This window comes from Columba livia, chromosome 3 (genome assembly GCF_036013475.1).
Source record: "Columba livia isolate bColLiv1 breed racing homer chromosome 3, bColLiv1.pat.W.v2, whole genome shotgun sequence".
In the NCBI taxonomy this organism is placed as follows: Eukaryota; Metazoa; Chordata; class Aves; order Columbiformes; family Columbidae; genus Columba; species Columba livia.
Window position 1 is genome coordinate 34,737,021 of NC_088604.1, and position 19,801 is coordinate 34,756,821.

Consider the following 19,801-nt stretch of genomic DNA (forward strand, 5'->3'; position numbering starts at 1 on the left):
CTTTGAGTATGAAAAAGAAGCAAAACCAAACACTCAAATTTAGTATCAAGTAGAAACACTTGCCCATCTTAAGTTTATTCTTCCTACTGCATATAAAATTAATTTACTATTATTAAAAACTACTGAAGCAGTACTAGAGCATCTGAAATTTACTTATTTTCAGATTGCTTTTGATCTCAATCCCTTCCTCTCCAAGAAAATGAATAATAAAGGCATTAAGCACAGTACTCTGATGAAGTTAAGACGTGCACAGCTTTTTGTATGCTTGTTCTTAATATTTCATTTCTTCATTTTTCCACCCTGAAGTGCATGTGATATTTACTTCTCCATGGACAAGTTGCAGCATTCTTGAAGGTCTACATTTTACTAAGTTTCTGATTAAGGGTGAAAATATCTAGAATAAACATACTACAAAGACAAGAGTATGGATTCTCCTTTACAGTGGCCTAAAATTCACTTCCTTCACTACAAAATACAGTTAGTTATTCAGCTAGAGAAGCACAGATAAGCAAGCCAGATGCATAGGTAAAAGAACTTTCTAACAAACAAGGCATAAAATTATTTTTTTGTAAATATAGAATATATATCCTTCACACTTTTTTACCAATGTAAAGACATTAATTACATTTTTTTGCAAGTTATATGAACACATCAAGTTAAGTCATCAAAAAACGCACTCCAGCTCCAGCAAAGAGCATGACTTTCCCTAACACCAGATTCACAGAGCTCCTCACTCAGATGGTTCTACAAGCAACCCCCTTTGTTTATTCAGAACATAATGAAACATCAGTAGAAACATGCTTTCTCATTCTGGGGAGATAAACACATTCCTGTACCCCTGGTTTTTAAATTTAAAACTGAGAAGAACAACGTAAATTTACGTGGCCTAACACACCGAGTTAATTTTTATGCTTATTAGTGCAAGTTATTAGCTATTATTAGTGCAAGTTATTAGCTATTGTTAGCGCAAGTTATTCTCTATTACCTTAGAGAAAGTCGGTATTTTGTTTTCTCTTTGAATGTGACTTATGACATGTTTTCTTTTCTCTTCTGACCGATATACCCTTACTTCTTCTTCTCCCTTTGCTGTTCTCCATTCTTCCTGCCTACTGAAAAAAGAAAATGGAGATGTTTATTTTAAAGCAAAATACTACAAGTGAGAGGATTTATTCCAAATCAAGGTATAAATGTTCAATATTTATAACAGTCTTTGAACAATAGTTCTTCTCTTTACAGTCAGAATGTGGCTTCAAAATAACCCTTTCTGAAGAAAGTAAGATTTCAATTTTATTTCAAAAAGCTAAAGCAGTTTGTTTGATTGTGGCTAGTAGGGTTTTTTGACTTATTGATTTAAGTATTCATCACTGGAGTTAATTACTGAACAAAATAAATTTCCAGTTTGGAAATAAAAATTAACCTCGGGCACCTAATGGATTAGGTCAGTGCCTGAGCCATAAAATGCCATAAATTAGCAGCAACGAATTGAGTTAAAATATATTGTAATAATATGCTACAAGTCAGAAAACATTGAGGCAGCTAGATCCCATTGCATATGCAAGTTATATTATCCCATCATTAGTTAAACAGTCAATTTTTATTCATACTACATCTATAATCCCAAGATTTTTCAACAGCAACTGATTTCAAACTGAAAATGATTTTGTAAAAAAAAAATGAGACCACAGAATAGTAAATACTACACATAGTTCTAAGCCAATGTGAATTCCAGAACTGTTCAATATAATTAAGTTCACCAAACTAAAATTCACTGCAAACTTGGCCTTTGTTTACCTGGCCACACCAGAAGACAGTTCAGGCACTACAACCCTGCGACTCCAAGCCACAAGGTCCCGCTCAGTGGCTATTTCACTTCTTGGAGCGTTGCTATGCATCTGCCGCACACCTTCAATTTGTCCACTACGCCTTAATCCTATATTTGGTGGTGAATGTACTTCTGAGGTAGAACTTATAGATCCTAAAAAAGTCAAAAAGTGATAGCTGTACTTGATCTCAAACTCTAAGGCAAGCATTTAAAAACTCAAAATGAAAGGAGAAAAAACATTTTACTTGATCTATTATTGCAAAAGAAATAAAATATTAACTGAATATAACTATTTCAGCAATTTCTACAGTCACTACAACACACACACACACTTGAAACAGCTACGAGGCTGCAGTATTCTGTTTAAAAGTTCACATTGAAAAGGACGTATCAACAAACTGAAGTGAAGCAATGTTTCGTTGGTTTGCTTTTCTTTTGAAATACTTTTGAAAACATTTATGTGAAGTCAACTATTGCTACTGCACTCTACATGCATATTGTATCACAGTGACCCATTATATCGCACTGAATCAGTGTATTCCTTAAACAGTCTTCTACCTGAAAAAAAATGAAGCCACAACACTGGAAATTATTAAGAGGCCCAGCTGTAAAATTTACAGGCAAGAAATTGTAAGAAATTTATACACACATAGAACCACACACCCACACACAAAAAAAACAACAAGCCACCCCCCGCCCCGTCCACACACACACACAAAAATCAACCAAAAACCAACATGTATGCAAGATCCTTCAAACACCTACGTTGTAGCAGAATTTCAACATTTTTCCACATTCTTCCTCACACAAACTATTTTTGCTTACTTGCGTAGATTGCCAACCATGACTTTTTAAGTGTTAAAAACTACTGTGTAATCTAGTGCAAGACACTGAAATATGAAACAGTGGTGCTAAGAAATAAGCAGCTCCTTCCTCTTTTCTTCCTTCCTATTTCTTTATTTGAGACAACTCAGACTTCAGACAAGTAAATCGCCAGCTCCAGATTAAACAGTAGGGTGGTCACTTCTAAAGGAATGTAGTTACTGCAGGTTCCCTCAGTGATCAGACAATAACAAAGATAAGTTCGTAATGTTAAGAACCCTGAGATTTGCAGAAAGGTAAAAAAGATGGGAAAGATGTATTATTTTCTATGGCTCCATTCCTCCTTTCTAATAGTTAAACGAAGTGCACAAATCATGTACAATAATGTGATTTACATTTTCCAGCTCTCAGCTGTTTCAACAGAAAAGCCACAACGCCCATCCGCCAATAATCTACCTCTGCTTATCCGGCTGGTACTACTGGTTCCTGCCTCCCCAGAACGTCTCTGGTCCTGCTCTTGCTGAAGTCTTTGAATCATGCTGTCCAACGGACTAACTTCTTGATTTGCTTGTTGACTTAGAACTTGATTCAATCCTGTGAATTAAAACATACAGGAAAACGACACATAAATGTTGAAGAATCAAATGTTACAAACATCTCATCTAAGTTTTAGCTTTGAAACTCACAAGTACAGCACAGAATCACATGTGGAAATATAGACTAACACATTTTTGTAACAGCCTTTTTTTAAATAGGACAACTTTTTTCTTAATATATTGAGAACATATTTTCTGGAGTCGAGTCAAGATGATCATATGCCACTCCTAATAAAAGCTTACATTTTATCAAGTGCCAGCAAGTCACAGAAGCTTAGTACAACTGTTGCTTGTCAGCTCAAAGTAAATTGTTCAAATGCGTCCTTAGCCTGCTCCAAATGCATTATAAAACACTTTAGCATAAACTTCAACACAATACTCCATCAAGAAGGTCTAACTGAATTAGAAGAGAATTATCTACACTCGAGAACACCAAGCAGTGAAATGCCTGATTGAGCTCCACATAGGTGTAACGATGACACAGAGGAAGTATTGCTAATTTTCTTTGGTATGTAAAGCCAGTCAAAAAACCTCCTTTTGGGTAGATCTCTGGAGTAAAAGACAGGAAATCATTCTCACAGAAGTGATTACAAGGTGATAATGCTTTTTCTCTGCAGCAAGCAAAATACACAGCATGTAAGCATGAAAAACACAAAATCTGTTCTCATACAACAGTTGCAATAAAATTAGAGATGTATGGAGAAAACGGCAAGGGTTATGGTACTGATTTGACAAGGAAGTCAGATACCTCCACACGGAATAGTTAGATAGTGGAGCAGAGTGATGGGAAGCTCTATCAAAAGAAGCAGAACTTGTAAAACTTTGTAACAAGGATGACAATGTTCAAAGAAAAAAGGTACAGAAATCATTTTTTCAGTGTGATTCCAAAGAGATATCATAGTATAAACTGCACTTTGCAAGATCCAAGACAAGGTATTACAGTAAGTTGTGCTATGAAATGAAGAACTTGGATTACGTGGCTAGATAGAAGCAGCCATCTCTTACTAGATGATGGTATGCACAAAGAATATATTTAAGACAGTGCTCTCAGGGTTTCAATGTTACTGTAGTTGAAGTTAACTTCCCTAAAGCAGCAGCAGCTCAGATCATGCAGTGAGCTCTGGTATAACCACAGCTGGATGTTTTCTGACTCATGTAGTGAGCCAGTCAGATTTGGTATCTCATGAGCAGACATACTGTCTACTGGAAACAATAAGAAATACTACGAATAACACAAGAATGATCTTAAATAAGGAAACTGCTACCTAAACAAAATGAAATGTTGTTTATGGTATCTAGCTTGTGAGATTTTGCTTTTGTAACAGCAAGTTTTCAAAAACATGAAATAGTAAAGACACCGGTATTTATTTTTTTCAAAACATCTAGTTTACAGGAGCTTCATGTATATCTAAGCAGTAAATCAAGCATGACTATCTGAAGTCCACCTATTCTTATAAGCCCCTATGGAAACTTGAGAAATAATCTGTCAGAGCTCTGAGGGAGATACATCAAATTCCTCAATAACGTTTCAGAAAGAAACAGAGCTTCCTTAGTGGAAGGGAACATAATAAATAAATGAACATATTTTCACTCTGGATAAGACTGCATATATTGTTGCTAAACTGTAAAGAGGTAGAAAAATGTCTCCTCTCTAAAATCTCTCTTGTCTCTGTCCACCTGGTTGACGGCTTCCTGCTGCTATTAAACCAAATGCTGTGGACGTCATCTTTGTATAGACATTTCATGTGTCGCACAGCCACTCCATTAAATTTTATATTGTTGAGTCTGTGTGCAGAGTCTGACTTGTTTCAAGATATTATATTGAAGAATACGCTCAGGACATTTTCAAATTTGGAGAATTTCAGAATGTCATGGATCCATGCTGTAACTGTAACAATGAAGCAAAACTGCATTCTTCCTTGGAAATCAAATTTAGCTTCAAAGCTACTAGCTAAAAAGTTAGAGATAAAACATGGTATACATTCATCAGAAAGGATTTTTAAATTCTTATAATTGCTTCTTAGGCAGCATTTCTTCCTGTAATTTTGGATGGAATATGGAAATACTCCTTAAAAATTATTATTTAAGTATTCACTGGCTTATAATCCTCAGGTCTAAAAATGAGGATAAAGAGATCTTTTGGTAACAACACCGTCAGATGATCTTTTGGTAACAACACAGTCAGTTTACCTCCCCGGAATGTCTGACACACCCCAAGCTTAACTATGGTGTACATACAGGCTACTGTTTACAGGCAGTCAGTTTTCCTGTATTTTCAACAATATCCAAATACTTAACAATGTTTATCTTTAAAACATTTAAAGCTACTTTAACCGGTCACTGTTTGCTCATCCATACTAACATCAAACTAGTGACACACAACAATTAGGCACCATTTTTACATCCCCACCCATGTGGACCACATTTAGGCAGTTACCAACAGCCAGTTATTGGCACAAAATATGCACATTCCCCCTGTGTCTTGTGCACAGAGAATACAACTTTTCAGGAATTTCCTAATTTTGTATCGTCATCAAGTCTTCAGAGTTCTCTAACCAAACAATCAAATTTTAAGTGGAATGACTGCCTTCATCTAAATAGGAAAAGTATTTTGCATATTTCAGGTGTCCTCTCATTTTTCGCTTCTTGTTGGTGTTACCTGTTCAAACTGATCTATGGAAGATCAGTATATTTCTGAGGTTTTCTGAAGTAGGAAATCTTACCCCAAAGAGATTAACTGCAAGGTCACTCGGCATCATACACTGTTCCAATAATGAAACGAGCTCCAAGCTAACTGGTGCTGTAGCATCAACTAGTACTGACTTGATCGATGACAGTACTGTAATTGTCACCAGCAATCAGTGCCAAGGACATTGCAATTCTTCCACACTACATGAACTACTATGTCCAGAAACGTAGAAAAACGATGAAGTGAAAGGGAAAGTGTAGAACACCTGGAGGTAACTAGATAGGCTACTGTGTACTGAAGCAAAATTTTTCATACCTGAAGATGTCACTCCCATCTGAGGAATAAGCTGTTCCTCCCTGCAGTTCTCACGACCAGGAACTAGCCTCTGATACCTTGCAGGATGAGGGTTGCCATCCACATCAACCAAAAATGGGGGAGGCATAAGGTGTGGAGCCTGCTGTGTCTGTTCATCCAGGACAAAGTTGTTGGCATCACGGATAAGGGGCCGATAATCACTATGAAAGAACATCTGATCTGCTATCTGTAAACAAAGTCATTTTGTAATTTTTTTTTTTAAAGAACCTATTAAGAAAAACATACAGTAGATAACTGCCAAAAGTATTTTTAACAATGTTACTTGTGGTCACTTTTGCAAAAACAAAGCTGTTCTGTTTATCTCAGTTTAAAAGGGAAAATTTAATGACTCCATGATAATTTTTTTTCACAGTATTCCTCTCCTATATTATAGTGCAAGGAGAATAATCCACATGTTTGATGATGGGGAGCATTTAAAGAACAGGAGAATAGGGCAATATTTAACTTCTTGAAGACATATGACAGAACACAGCATGGACGTATTAAACAGGTTACAAATTTTCTTCCTATACTCTGAATATATAGTCTGATAATGAAAACTGTGTCAAAGACATAGGAGCTGTGGTATAGGAAGAAGAGGAATAGCAAAATACCACGTCACATCATCACCAAATATTTTAACATCAGCAGTCAAACATGTACACTCTTACTATAATGTTAGATATGTGAAAAAGTTACAGTAGATAAAATAAAGCTGATCTAAAGTTGAATTCTTCAGGCTCAAAGTTTTCTTTTTTATTTCAGTCCACCTATTCATAATTTATTCTAGATGACTTTCCACAGACACTCAAGACTGAGGAATTAATTTTGTCCAAATACCGTGCTCCATCCCTCACTGGCACATGCATCTCAGTATCGTACAGTCAGAAAGATAGTCAACCGTAAGGAGAAAAGAGAAAGAAAACAGAATAGAAGCTGACATCTATACTACACATCCCAACACTACCTACTGGCAAGCAAACCCCTTGGCAGCTCATATACTAATTTTAACTTTGAACTAGTAAAAATGAAATAATAGAATCAACACTCACGCAAATTAGATTTCCAGTACAGCACTAAAATGATTAAACAATTGACTCAAGGCAAAGATCTCAAAAAAAAAAAAAATCTTGTCTGAGGTCTTAAAGACAGGTATTTGAGCACAGACAATGGAATGACTAAGAATACCTAGAATATACTCTGATTTTTGAAAAGCATGCTCTGTCATTACCAATCCATAACATAGTTTCCAGTAACTTGTTATGTAGAAATCAGTGAGGCTGAGGTTAGAGCGTCTACTCAGAGGTCTGATCTCTCAATAACCAAAGTTCTCCTGTCCTGAGAAGACCAGGAAAGAAAGATAACAACAAACACCTGTCAATTACAACACCAGAAAGTGCCTACACGCAGTACATGAGATGGACAATTTAAAAAAAAAATTAAAAAAATCATAGGAATCATGGGATCTGGACCCCACAAAATTCAGAAAAGTAACAACAGGAAGAAAACTGGAAAGATACAACGGCAAAGAACTTACTTCAGGGATTCAAAAGATTACTCCGAAAAAGTGCATATGGACAAGGTGACGTCTCACTGCAGTAAGAAGCCCTGACTGGATGAAGTCTCATAGCCAAATTCTCTGTTAACAGGTGCTGAATGAGAAAGATACTTTTATGTGTCTGACTGGATGAATCAAGGCCTGCTTAACTTTGTTTGTTCAGCTTGTATATGATAAAGATGCAGGTCCTGTGGGAAGACTGAGAATTTTCCCTAGAATCACAATAGTAGACTATCCAGTACTTTCACCTAGTGTCAGTTTTCCTATTAAGTACTTCCCACACTGAGAAAGAAGGGATTCCAATGGCATGATCATACAGACTGTGAGTTTTAATGTGCTGTGATTTTGCTGTCACAATGTTGTCTGCATCCCAGGTTTTGTAACCAAAGAGAAGACCTGAAAATCCTTTCTTAAGATTCAGTGACCCCTACCAGCACAGCCTCCAGTACTAGATCACAAGGGACTTCTTTGTCATTACCCTTCTGTGTACTCTGTACTGCAATCGAGTATGGTAGAGAGAATAAACAACAATTTTCTTCTCCACAAGATAAGAACAGCCTTTCACAGAGAACCCAGGCCCCAACCTACTCTCAGGGAGAACACTGGAATGTCCCTAACTGCTGCAATGTCCCAGGGCTGCAATCTTATCCTCAGGCTATTCCAAGTCCTGAGAAAAATCAGAAGAATTAGATGTTTCAGAGAATCTTAAATGTTTATGTTCAGTAGATGACCAGTTAAAAGTACCAATAATCAGATCTGTTTCTTGATATACTATTAGAGATTAAACTCATGGCAGTAAGAATATACATCACCATTAGGACATGAGTCCTCTGCACATATGACTTCACAAACCCAGCTTGGGTTTCAGTGGGAAAGCTTTCCACAAGGTCTGAGCTCTACAAATAGACTCCTTCAGTAACTACATTACACTACACATTCAGAATGCCGAGCTTCTCCACAACTACACAAATGCAAAGAGATTTTCCCTACTAGTGCACCAATTCACCACACAGGAGCTACCAACTTGCAACAAAGAACTGTGGTTTGGGCAGTGTTTAGAAATTAAAGGCATCGAAAGCCCAAATATCTAGTCCAATCTAGGACCTAAAATCAACAGAAAGTTCTCTTATGCCTCCTGGAAAAGCTTCCACCTAAGCAAGAACTTCAGAAGTGCACATGCCCTGTTGACAGTGAGCTCACCTTATCTCAGATGATGTTCACACATTTGGAAATCTCAGCTGAGACTGGCTCAAAGTTCCTTTAATTGGGTCAAATAACAAAGGACCCCAAAACAAGCAGCAAATACATTCTTTTTTTTTTTTTTTTCCCCACTAAATAATTACTCCACAAAAAAAATAAACAAAACAAAACAAAACAAAAAAATGACTGGGGCTGAGAGGAAACAATCCAAAAACACCTATTCAACCTTCATCGTGGCCAAGATCACAATGTGGAAAAAAAAAAAGCCCAGAGAATGGTTCAAGTCAACTAGGAAACACAGATGCTATCTGAACATAACATGGAAACATACATTTGGAAAGCCAAGAGCTTGTTCTCTCAGCAGAACTACCACTATCTCAGCTACAATCATTGTCCTGAACACAACTCCCAAGTGCAGGAATACAGAACAGGTTACCATGCTCCTTTCTTCCATCCCCAGGATAGATGGAAATCCCTTTAAAGTAAAAAGCAGGTCCTACCAGAGTATATGCTCACAATATGTCTGGAAAAAAACCCAAGTATATTAGGGTGGGAGTACAGAAAAAAGAACACCTAAACTCCAGCACCTACCCACCTGCAGCTACATTTTACAACAAAGCAGGTCAGACAAAAATGAAAGAGGAGACGGACCCAGACAAGAAAGAGATGGGAAACTTCCAAGCTGAGTTTTCTGACAGCTAAAGACTGAGACTAAAAAGGTAACAAATATAAGTACTATTTGCTCCCATTTCTTCTATGGTCAAGAGTGCCAGGATTACCACGGGCACAGTAACAGCTGAAGAGGATTGTTTTAAATTACCAAATAAGTGAAAAATTTTAGACATAACCTTCTCTCAGAGGCTGCAGCAAAAACCCCAAGAGAACAACAAGTCTGTAGAATTCAAGAAGTGAAAAGCAACTGTCTTCATTCTTCAAACAGATCTAATCCCTCACAAGGTAAATTCTCAAAAGGCAGTGTAAAGGAAGCTCCTGGTCCCTCACAGCAAAGACAAAAAGGCTCACTATTTCAATCTCATTTCCAACATTTCTAAGCAGCTGAGGACTATACACTTCCAAAATGACCAGAGAGAAAATTAACCTAGAACAATCCACAGACACAGTGAGAAAAATGTTTCTATTACAACAAGCTTTAAAAGTTTGCAAGAGTAAAAACTCTGAAAGATAAAGACCTTGAACATGATTTGATGATCCTGGTTCTCCTTGCTTGTGGTGTCTCTGCTTATTTGTCTTCTTTGGAATGGAATGGGAAATGCACAGCTAGTAATAGCTGAGGGACAGCAACAGCAGCCAAGTACCGAGTACTTCAAATCAGAGTTGAGAGACAAGGAGAAAAAAAAATTCCCAATATACAAATGCTGCTGTAACTAGCATGAAAGTAAGAGCTGGAAGACTACAGAAAGAAATGCAGTGGCTTACAAGATTAAAATTCCTTTTGCTCTCCCCTCTTTCAGGCCCCTCTGTGCTGCTGTTTGCCAAAATGCTTTCAAGGCCAACCTGAGTCCAAACAGCCAAAGCAGAAAGGAACATCCAGAAGCCAGCACTTCATCAACAACCTTCACATATCAGCTGCCAGAAGCAGAGATGAAAATCCTGGAGCAGATATGTCTGTTAAAGTTTCAGGAAGAGGGAGAGGAGACATACCTCACTTCTTCCCTGGGTAGCAAAAGAAGAACTAGGACCTTGTGGGCACTCCCGACTAGGTAACCTGTATGGTTCATAGGGCATGCTCATCACCAGACAAAAAAAACCTACCACCACCTATCTTTATAGTCATGAGGGTCTGTGGCAAGACACCCACACTTAGAATTCACAATGCAGACTATGACATTACAATAAAGATGTAATATTTTAATTACACAGTAATGGTAGAACATTGCTGTGTAAGTATCAAGGTATCCACAAGAGCAGAACTTTATTAGCAGACATAACATTTTACCTCTAGAAGCTTATAGTACATAAACAATTGTCTCCCACGCTATGTCATGTTTAAATACAGATAGCAGAAACAGTTCTATTACACCCTCCCTCCTTTTTTTCAGTCTTACTTAGGTATCAGAAAAATATTTCAAGGAAAATGTTAAACTACTATCAATTCCACTGCAGTTTATTCACATATCCATGTGGATCCATTAGTAGACACTTTGTAAATTCATCACTTAAGAGAGCAGACAATGACTGGCTATTTTTTTTTTTAATTCTTTTAAATTTCCCACGTAAACAATAGATTAATAGCATATTTCTGCTGTTTAAAAAAAGAACGTAAAAGAAAACTCAAGGTCAACAACAGGAATCTGAAACATCCCATTTTAGAGGCTCAAAATTATGTTAAGATACACTCTCTTGTAATGAAGCTCTGAAGGAGAGTTTGCACAAATGCATTCAACACAGAGAAACATCTTAATTTTTATCTTGCACTGTACCTTGTCATATTTGCTACTGGAACCAAAGCCAAAAATCAGAAGGTGACCGTGAGAATCAGTACATGCAAAATGCTGTCCATCAGGAGAGCACTTGCAGTCAAAAACTGCACCATGTCCTTGTCCTTCAATCTGAAATACAGTAACAAATAAAATAATTAAGTTACCAGAAACAAATCATTTTCAGTTATGATTTTCAAAACTGGTGCCGATGTAGAAATTTTTAATAAAATCTGTAAGACAGTATACTGCTAGATGGAAGTTACTTTAAAACATAGTTTACTTTTTAGCTGTTCACTTTCCAGTGAATTTTGTAATAATGCTCGTGAAAGATGCCAAATTGATAGTAGTAGAAACTGACAGACTTTATCCACAAAGCAGGCACAGTATAGGAAGTGACAATAAAAGCTTCCCCTTCAAAGTCCTGCTAATAAGCCTAACCAGAGAGCTGGGTCCAGTTCAGGGATTTAGTCGCTACACCCTTTCCATCCTCTGCCTTTTTGCTGAGCTAGCCCAGTAGCGCTGGCTGCTGCGGTGTTTCAGAACACCTGCCCACTAGAAAACGCACTGACATAGACAACCCACATTACACAGCTTAGCAACTGCCTGTTTCTGTCATTCCTACTCCTAATTTATTGGAGTGGGGGAGGTGTAGATTTGTGTAAAAACTCCACTTTTTAAAGAACTGCAAAGATTTTAAAAAAGGAATTTTTACCTGATACTCATTTTCTGTTTTCCAGTTCCATTAAGCCAGAACAAATGGGTTTTTGTTTTTCCCTGCAACCTGTCAATCAAGCAGAGGTGACCAATCACCACTCTGAATTTTCACGTCTTCAGCACCTCTTCAGAAAGCCCCTTTCTATTCTCCCCAGCAAAGCACTTTTGCATTTTCTTTAAAGAGACACCAAAACAATTATTTCCCTAACCGTGGCAGGCCTATATACTGCCAGAAAAAACAACAGTATTCAGCTGCAGGCAGTAACACCATGCACTTCTGTAGCACCTTCCAGAGGCCATCAGCATTATGTTTAAAAAGTTAACAAACTAAGCCTCAAAAGACCTGTGAGGTAGGTACTGTTCTCACTGTCTTACAGCCTGAGACAAAAGCAAGAAATCTAAATCTTCTGCCCACAGTCTTGCAACACATGCACACCCACATCCCTGCACACCCCCCCAGTGGCAGAGGTTGCTACATCTAGTATCAGTGCTTTCAGGTATTTGATAAAGGTCTTTCTTACTACAGGTACTTTCCATAAAAGCCAAATGAGTTTCCAGATTAGCAAAAGAGGAACATAACCCAATGCAAGTTTTATGTTCTGTTTTGCCCATTACTCCAAAAGAAATGAATTCTTAACAGAAGTATCCTATAGAAAGGGATGGAAAATAAAAACAGAGTTTCAAGCAAGTGACACTAACATCACAACAGCTAAGAATGCAGAATTAATTTAGGCTACTAAGCAAGATCCAACAACCAAGGCACAGTTACAACTTTGTGCTGCTTTTTGTATGTAGAAAGCTCACCGTATTAAAGGGAGACAGTTCAGGGAGGCAAGTGGAAAGGAGGAGGAACTTCAGCCCAAGAATAAGCTTTGCAGATTTATAGTAAAAACCTGGAAAATGAGTACTTACAGAGAGATTTCTGTTCCCTTCCCCTTCCTCCAGTAAAGGTAACATGAAAGTATCTAGCTTCCTAACATTAAAGTCCTTCATCAACAGAATCTCAGGGTTCTCCTAGAGCCTAAGATTTGAACTCTTTTTGCTTTACAAGGAATACAAGACATGTTGTGGGAAGAACTTTTGCTAATCATGGCAAGGCAAAAAATAAGAAATAGAAGAGAAAAAAAGAAAAGAGACTATTAAGATGGTGGGGGTTTCTAATCCCTCCCAGGAACAAATTATTTGGATGGACAATTTTCAAGAAAGCCCTGGGAATTAAGAGTGTTAGTTGGAAGACACTGCCTTCATATGTAAAGGAAAAGAATAATGATCTACTATTCAGCGATCAGCACAGTGCAAATTGTTTAAATGTGGCCAGAATCTGTTTTAAAAAGTGCTTTTGGAAAGGACAGCAGTAAGACCTTTTAGTACCATCTGTCAAGTCTGATGTACAATTACTTGGAAATAAACAAAAATTACTGTTCGGGTTAACTTTCCAAGATACAATTACTATTACAAATTAAAGGGCAAAGTCTGCCAGTGTGCACTACCCAGTAGAATTTTTGTAAACAAAAATATTTGGGGATTAATAAACGACAATTTACAATGGAATTTCTTAAATAATAAAACTATCACAGAGGACTTGGTCATTTGAAACAGAAACTAAATATTAAGTTTCAAAAGGGGACGCTGTAGTAAATCACTGAAGCTGCAACTTCAGCAAATTAGATAAGGGACTTGAGCAAGAAGGAAGCTGCTTTCCCCACTCCATCCCTTTTAAATCAAAGATGCAATAACTATATGAAGACCATATCCCAAAGAAGATAAACTGTTTATTGTGTCTGAAACCTGTCCTTGCTGCATGAAAGGGTATCAATGGTGATGGGAAGAGACCGCTCAGGAGAACAGAAAAAGCACTGGCCAGTTAAGAGATGTCATAAAGGGCTGCCAAGAGTGAACAGGTTATGATGCTTCTGGTAGCAAAGCAAGTCGCAAAAATTCTTCAGCCACAAAGAGGGAAAAAAAGTGATGCTACACAATGAGAACTACATTGAGATTACTGTAGTCTCAACCCCAAGAATTAAGCTATTTGCCCACATTTTCATGAGCAAGGAAACAAATGGACATTGATACATCCCAAAGGGAGGAATGTTGATGGAATAAGAGAATGAAAAAAGGAATGCATTCTTTTCCTATTAGTTTTAAAGAGAGCTTATTGTTCTCCCCAAAAATAGGGAGACTGGAGTTTTGAAACTAGTATACAAAGTAATATGTCTTAGGTCAATAAAAACAATTTGTTGTATGAAAACAGTAGTACCACCTACAGAGAGAGCGCTCAATATCAAGCCTTTCTGACCTGTTATCAAAAGGCAGTATGAAAAACTTGAAAACCTCATTTTTAAGAAAACCAAAAGACACGGAGGAGGGGAAAAATATAAAGTAAAATGGAAATTAATCAAGAGTAGAGAGTACAAGACAAACTTAACAAACTCTCTTGAGTAAAATAACTGAATTTTTATATCAAGAAAATATAATTCAGTCAACTTCGCTAGACTTCACAGCCATGATGTGGCACTGAAAACTTAGTTCAAATGGAACAGATTGTGATTAGTAGGAGAAACGCAGAGTTAGGTAAACTTCGTACAGAAAGGATAATGGTTATTGGCTTTGGAAAGACATACAAAGCTAAAAAGATGTTAACGGTGAAGTTCCTCAAGCCAGGCCTTTCTACTAGTGACTACAGAAAAAAAAAGTAAGAGTCCATTGATGAAATGGAATGTTAGAAAAATCATACACTGAGAACAGATTTTGGACACAGCACAAACTGTATCAACTGAAGCAATTAAAATCCACCAGGACAAGATGCAATTGGCCTAGAACCTAGTAAGAATATTAGAAATAACTCACTAACAGAAAAACTAACTGAATTCAGTCTACACGCAATAATGCTTTGTATTTCTACCACACCTTCCAACGCAAGTCATGAGCACTGTTTTAGTAAGTCAGTGAAGTGAGCCTCTACCAGCCTTAGGCAACATTCTCTCCCATCCTTCACACTAAGTCTGATGCATTTAGTTGGAAACACAGGCAGAAAGATCACTGCATATTTACTGCAATGCATCACTTATGATGCAACAACAAAAAGAACACTATAATCCTAAAATATACCAGCAGTGTATCCAGAACAGAAAGAGCACAGATGCTAGACAGACAACTATAAGCACAAACTCTTCCAAGGAATGCACAGTTTTTGCTTCCCATGTTCAAGATAAGTAAATTCGAAGTGGAACAGCTACAGATAAATGTTTCCACTCATCATGACAATGGAAAAATCTAAGAGGTCAGCTTCTTCACATGGACACTAAGGAAAGAGGACTGTTCTGTATGCCTATACAAAACGACCTTTAGCAGGAAGAGAACTACTCTACTCAAATGCATAGAACAACCAAAAATTAGTTACAATCAACATTCAGACTTGAAAACTGAAATTTAGATTCTAACAATCACAAAGCTATGCTAGAACAACTTTTTAAAACTAGCAAAAAAGCAAAGTTAACTGTTATTAAAATATATAACCTCTTTCATAAGTGATGAAACTACATATCCGCTCAAGTCAAATCAGTCTCCAATATTCTGAAGTTCCTTTGCAGGCTTATGTTCTCCTTTGTTTTAAGTAACAATCTCTGATCACAGCATGCTTCCATGGTAAGCCAAAAAATACCTACAGACTTTCTGCAAGGTAGGAGAGCTTGGAGTAGATTTGTAGGAGTGCAAAAGAACACTGAATTTGTACGTCAGTTTTTAAAAAAAATATTTATCTGAATCAACAGGGTTCCTATGCTGCTTCTAGAACAGTAACAAAGTATCAAATGGTAGGAAGACGACAAGAAGTAATTAAGAGTAAAATGTTTCTGTAGTCCTGCATTTCAAGTCAATTCTCCATTCACGAATGCTGTTATTTGTCTTGAAAGATAAACATATGAAAGAAGAGATCTAACAGATCACCCACCCTGTTGATGCCTGAGTTATAGAAAGGTTATATAAAAAGTATTTACAGCTTCTTTTTTCTGTTGCTAAAGAAAATTTTTCTTAAGAAACATCCTTCAAACTCAGTACTGGCTCCTACTTGGACTACTAGATTATTGCTGGCTTTGCTCTTCAGGATCTGCTCTAATGTAGAATCTAAAGGTGGAACCTCCGGAAAATTTCAAAAACATTTTAGTAGGACTATGCACAGATTGATTCAAAAATAATCCACCTATAATCTTATTGTAAGTCATTCTGTATTTCAGATCACTACAAAGCCTGGTCTTAAAATACAATCCCTTATCATCTCAGCAAAACTGGAAGTCTCTTCAGACTTCACGAAGGCCACAACACCAGAAATAACCATCTTTAACTCTAGTAAACACTGGAGATTGCAATACATAGGCCATATGAGCAAGTGGTATGCCTTTTAGACATCAGTCCAAAAAAATCACCTCGTGTGGCAGAAAACTCATGCACAAATCATTCTGCTGAGCTGACGGAACCTGATCTTCCATGTTGTTCTTCTGACAGGGACTCCAATTGCTTGGTATGTCATTTAGGCTAAAACTAATCAAGTACTTGCAAACAAAGATCTAGGTAGGCCATGCAGGCTTACTGATTAACAAAAAGGAAACAATGTTGTAAGCAATCTGATAACGCTGTTAGAGCTTCAGAGTTTATCAGGTTGCATTGAAAGCAGAAGTAGCATTAGAAAGTAAGGAACCGTATCGCACAGACCAGCGAAAGATCAGACCTGAGACAAGGGGGCCAGGAAAAACATTAAAATACGCAGACATAAGGAGGCACAGCATAGGAACTACCTGTAATGAAGTGTCCACTCAGAGCTAAAAATAAAGGACAGAGCCAACAGCCAGCTCTCTGAAGGAGCAGTACACAGAAAAATCTGATTGCAACTTAGTAGTCTCTGCTTGATTGACAATTTGCAGGAAGAAACTCTTTTGACCTGAATCAGTTGATACCGTAACACTGACAGTAAATTCTATGCAACACAAGGATTAAACTCTACTAGAACATTAAAACGGTCATTAACAAGGGATGTATGTGTCCAAATTCACAAAAACTAGACATCGCCATTATGAAATACATTACTACTATCACCTCTATGGGGGTTCCCAACTTTTTTTTTTCACAGATTTTATATAAAAACATAAGACATGTGGGAAGAGGGCAGAGAGACCAGGGTGTGGGGGGAGGACAAGCAACACATCACCGCATCCAGATGGTCCGATTTCTTCAACTGTCGTGCAGACTTTCCATTAACTTCAAGTAGGGTCAAAATTACACCCTCTACAATTTCCATTGCAGAAATCAGGAAAATTCTTATGGGCTGCTTGAACTTGATCTTTTTATGGTCAAGTTTTATACATGACAATTTCAGTCACTGCTATGCTAGCAGCTTCAAATAAATCTACAATATATCCAAAGCTCACAAAGCTAGTAAGGTGTTTCTATCCAGAATTTTCAAAAGATACATCCAACATGGGAAAGTTAGGGAAAACATGTAAGCTTGAAAAAGGACCATGCAATACAACCACCATACATCCTATAAAAGTAATTAAGGACCCACTTGGGAAAAACGCATGAAACCAGGAATAGTACCAGATGACTTTACATTAATTAGACAACCAGCTAGCTAAAGACTTGGGGACAAAAACTCAGGCATTAGCTTCAGCATCTTGCCCTTATTTCTTAATGTCTGTGGCCTCCACTTTCAACATTAACATCAACACATGCTGTTTGTTTTGTTTTGTTTTTTTTTTTTAATATAAAACATTTACCTGTAGTAACACTTTTACACAGATTAACTAGTATCTGGCTATTAAAAAGCATATATTCACCATGGTACTTCACACAGCGAATGTAAAGCAAAACCACTATCAACATACCCTCTTGCTTCAAGCTTTCTCACTCGATGTGCAAAAGTACACATTTTGAATTTTAAAAACAAGGTGTATGTTTTAAATACAACTATTGCTCTGTTACAATATATACCACTACTTCTCCTGATTTTGTGCCAGCATTTCTAGAAGCAAAACCTGTTTCATTAAGACACCGTTTGAAATAGCAGCACTTTGTAGCCATACAACTCCAATCATCATGTAACCAGGAAGAGGGTGGCCTTCCAAGGTAGGTTAGTATCTGCTTGCTGATCCAACCACCCCATTTGCTTTCAAAGGCAATCAAATTAAGTAAAAGAATTTCAGAGATCACTTTCAAAACAAGCATATCAAATCCATTTCTTTGTTTCCTCAAGTTTTGTTTCCCAAGGTTTCACAAGAAAGAAGCAACCTGAAAAAGAAAACTAAGGACCAAAAAGAGTCACATTTTTTTCTTTACTACAGCACAGTTGCAAGACTTTGGGTATAAACTTCAAACTGGTCAGGAAATTAAGGGACCTAAAAATAAGTTCTTGAGTATTCACAAACAAGTTCTACTATTTCGATCATATGAAAGCATTACATACTCCACTGCATAAAAAGTTAGAACATGGACTAATGAAAGCTACTCTAGCAGAGGAATAAGTAAATAATGTTTTGAAGAGCAGTCTTGCATCATCACAAGATCCTTCCAACACTCTTCCTTCTAGCTAACTTTCCTATTGGAAACTGTTAGAAATATGGCCATGTTGCAATCCTCTAAGTGTGAAAAGCAGATGCCGGAGTTTTGTCTTCTCAAGTATATGGACAAAGATCTTCTAGTCAAGCAAAACTTTCGTTCTTCACAACTATTACTTCAGGAACACCCAGACATAACCACTACAGCTTTTCAAGAATGTCTATCAAGCTTTATTTACATAATTGCCTCGCTTCATGTACCTGACATATATACATAGAGATTAAAAAGGAAATTTAAAATTCATTTATAATGAATTTTAAAGTAAAAATAGATATAGTCCTTTCTCTAAAAACTAAATAATGTTGAGAAAGGCATTATGCATGTTTGCTTGAAAACTACATAAACAAACTGTGGCACTTCTTTCCTTTTCATCTATTTTCTCTTTAATTTGTGGTAGAAAAAATACATTAAGTTGGTCATGCTAAGTAGCTGGTCTTAAGTCTTGCTAAGAAATCCTGACCAGCATTCTCAAGTACAGCTGTTCATTTTTCTATTTCAGATAACAAGCACTACCCCATTAAATTTGAGACTTTATTAGAGAAGCCATCCCAAGCGCCCAGTCAACTTGGTAAGACAGTGTAAGACATTCAATACTGTGCAAAAGATGTCACAGCTCAAACAACTCAATAGCTAACAAGTTCACAGTTTCATTAACATTTTTACCCTGCTGCAATGCTACAAGCTTTTTGTGTGTGTTTTTGTTGATTTTGTTCTGTTTTTCTTCCAAAGATTATTAACTTCTGCAATACTTTCCTAATTCAAATCAAGGACATAAGCAAAACATCAGGCTACAAGGAGCTTATGCCTGTTTGTACTATATGTTCAACAACAGTTTATATTTGAGTACTTTGAAAAGTGTTGCAGTACCAAGAGCTTTAGATTTGCTGCTCCCCATTAATGTACCTGTTAAGGAGAATGATTACATTTAAGTTTTGATGTAGCAGTATGATGCAAAGTCAAAATAACTTTATCTTGCTCAAAGGGTCTGTAACTATTTAC

General features: G+C 37.0%; 1 protein-coding gene across 4 annotated transcripts in view; it reads right to left on the reverse strand.

Annotated features, from left to right (window-relative positions):
- Window positions 1-19,801, reverse strand: part of PHIP (pleckstrin homology domain interacting protein) — a 122,024-nt gene that overhangs the window by 45,200 nt on the left and 57,023 nt on the right. For all 4 annotated transcript variants that reach the window (XM_065056362.1, XM_065056361.1, XM_013368413.3 and 1 more), the window contains 5 exons: window positions 11,483-11,611; window positions 6,245-6,470; window positions 3,101-3,238; window positions 1,792-1,975; window positions 986-1,109 (listed from right to left, as the gene is read on the reverse strand). In XM_065056362.1, coding sequence (XP_064912434.1) covers window positions 986-1,109; window positions 1,792-1,975; window positions 3,101-3,238; window positions 6,245-6,470; window positions 11,483-11,611 — 801 coding nt within the window. The remainder of the gene's footprint in view (window positions 1-985; window positions 1,110-1,791; window positions 1,976-3,100; window positions 3,239-6,244; window positions 6,471-11,482; window positions 11,612-19,801) is intronic.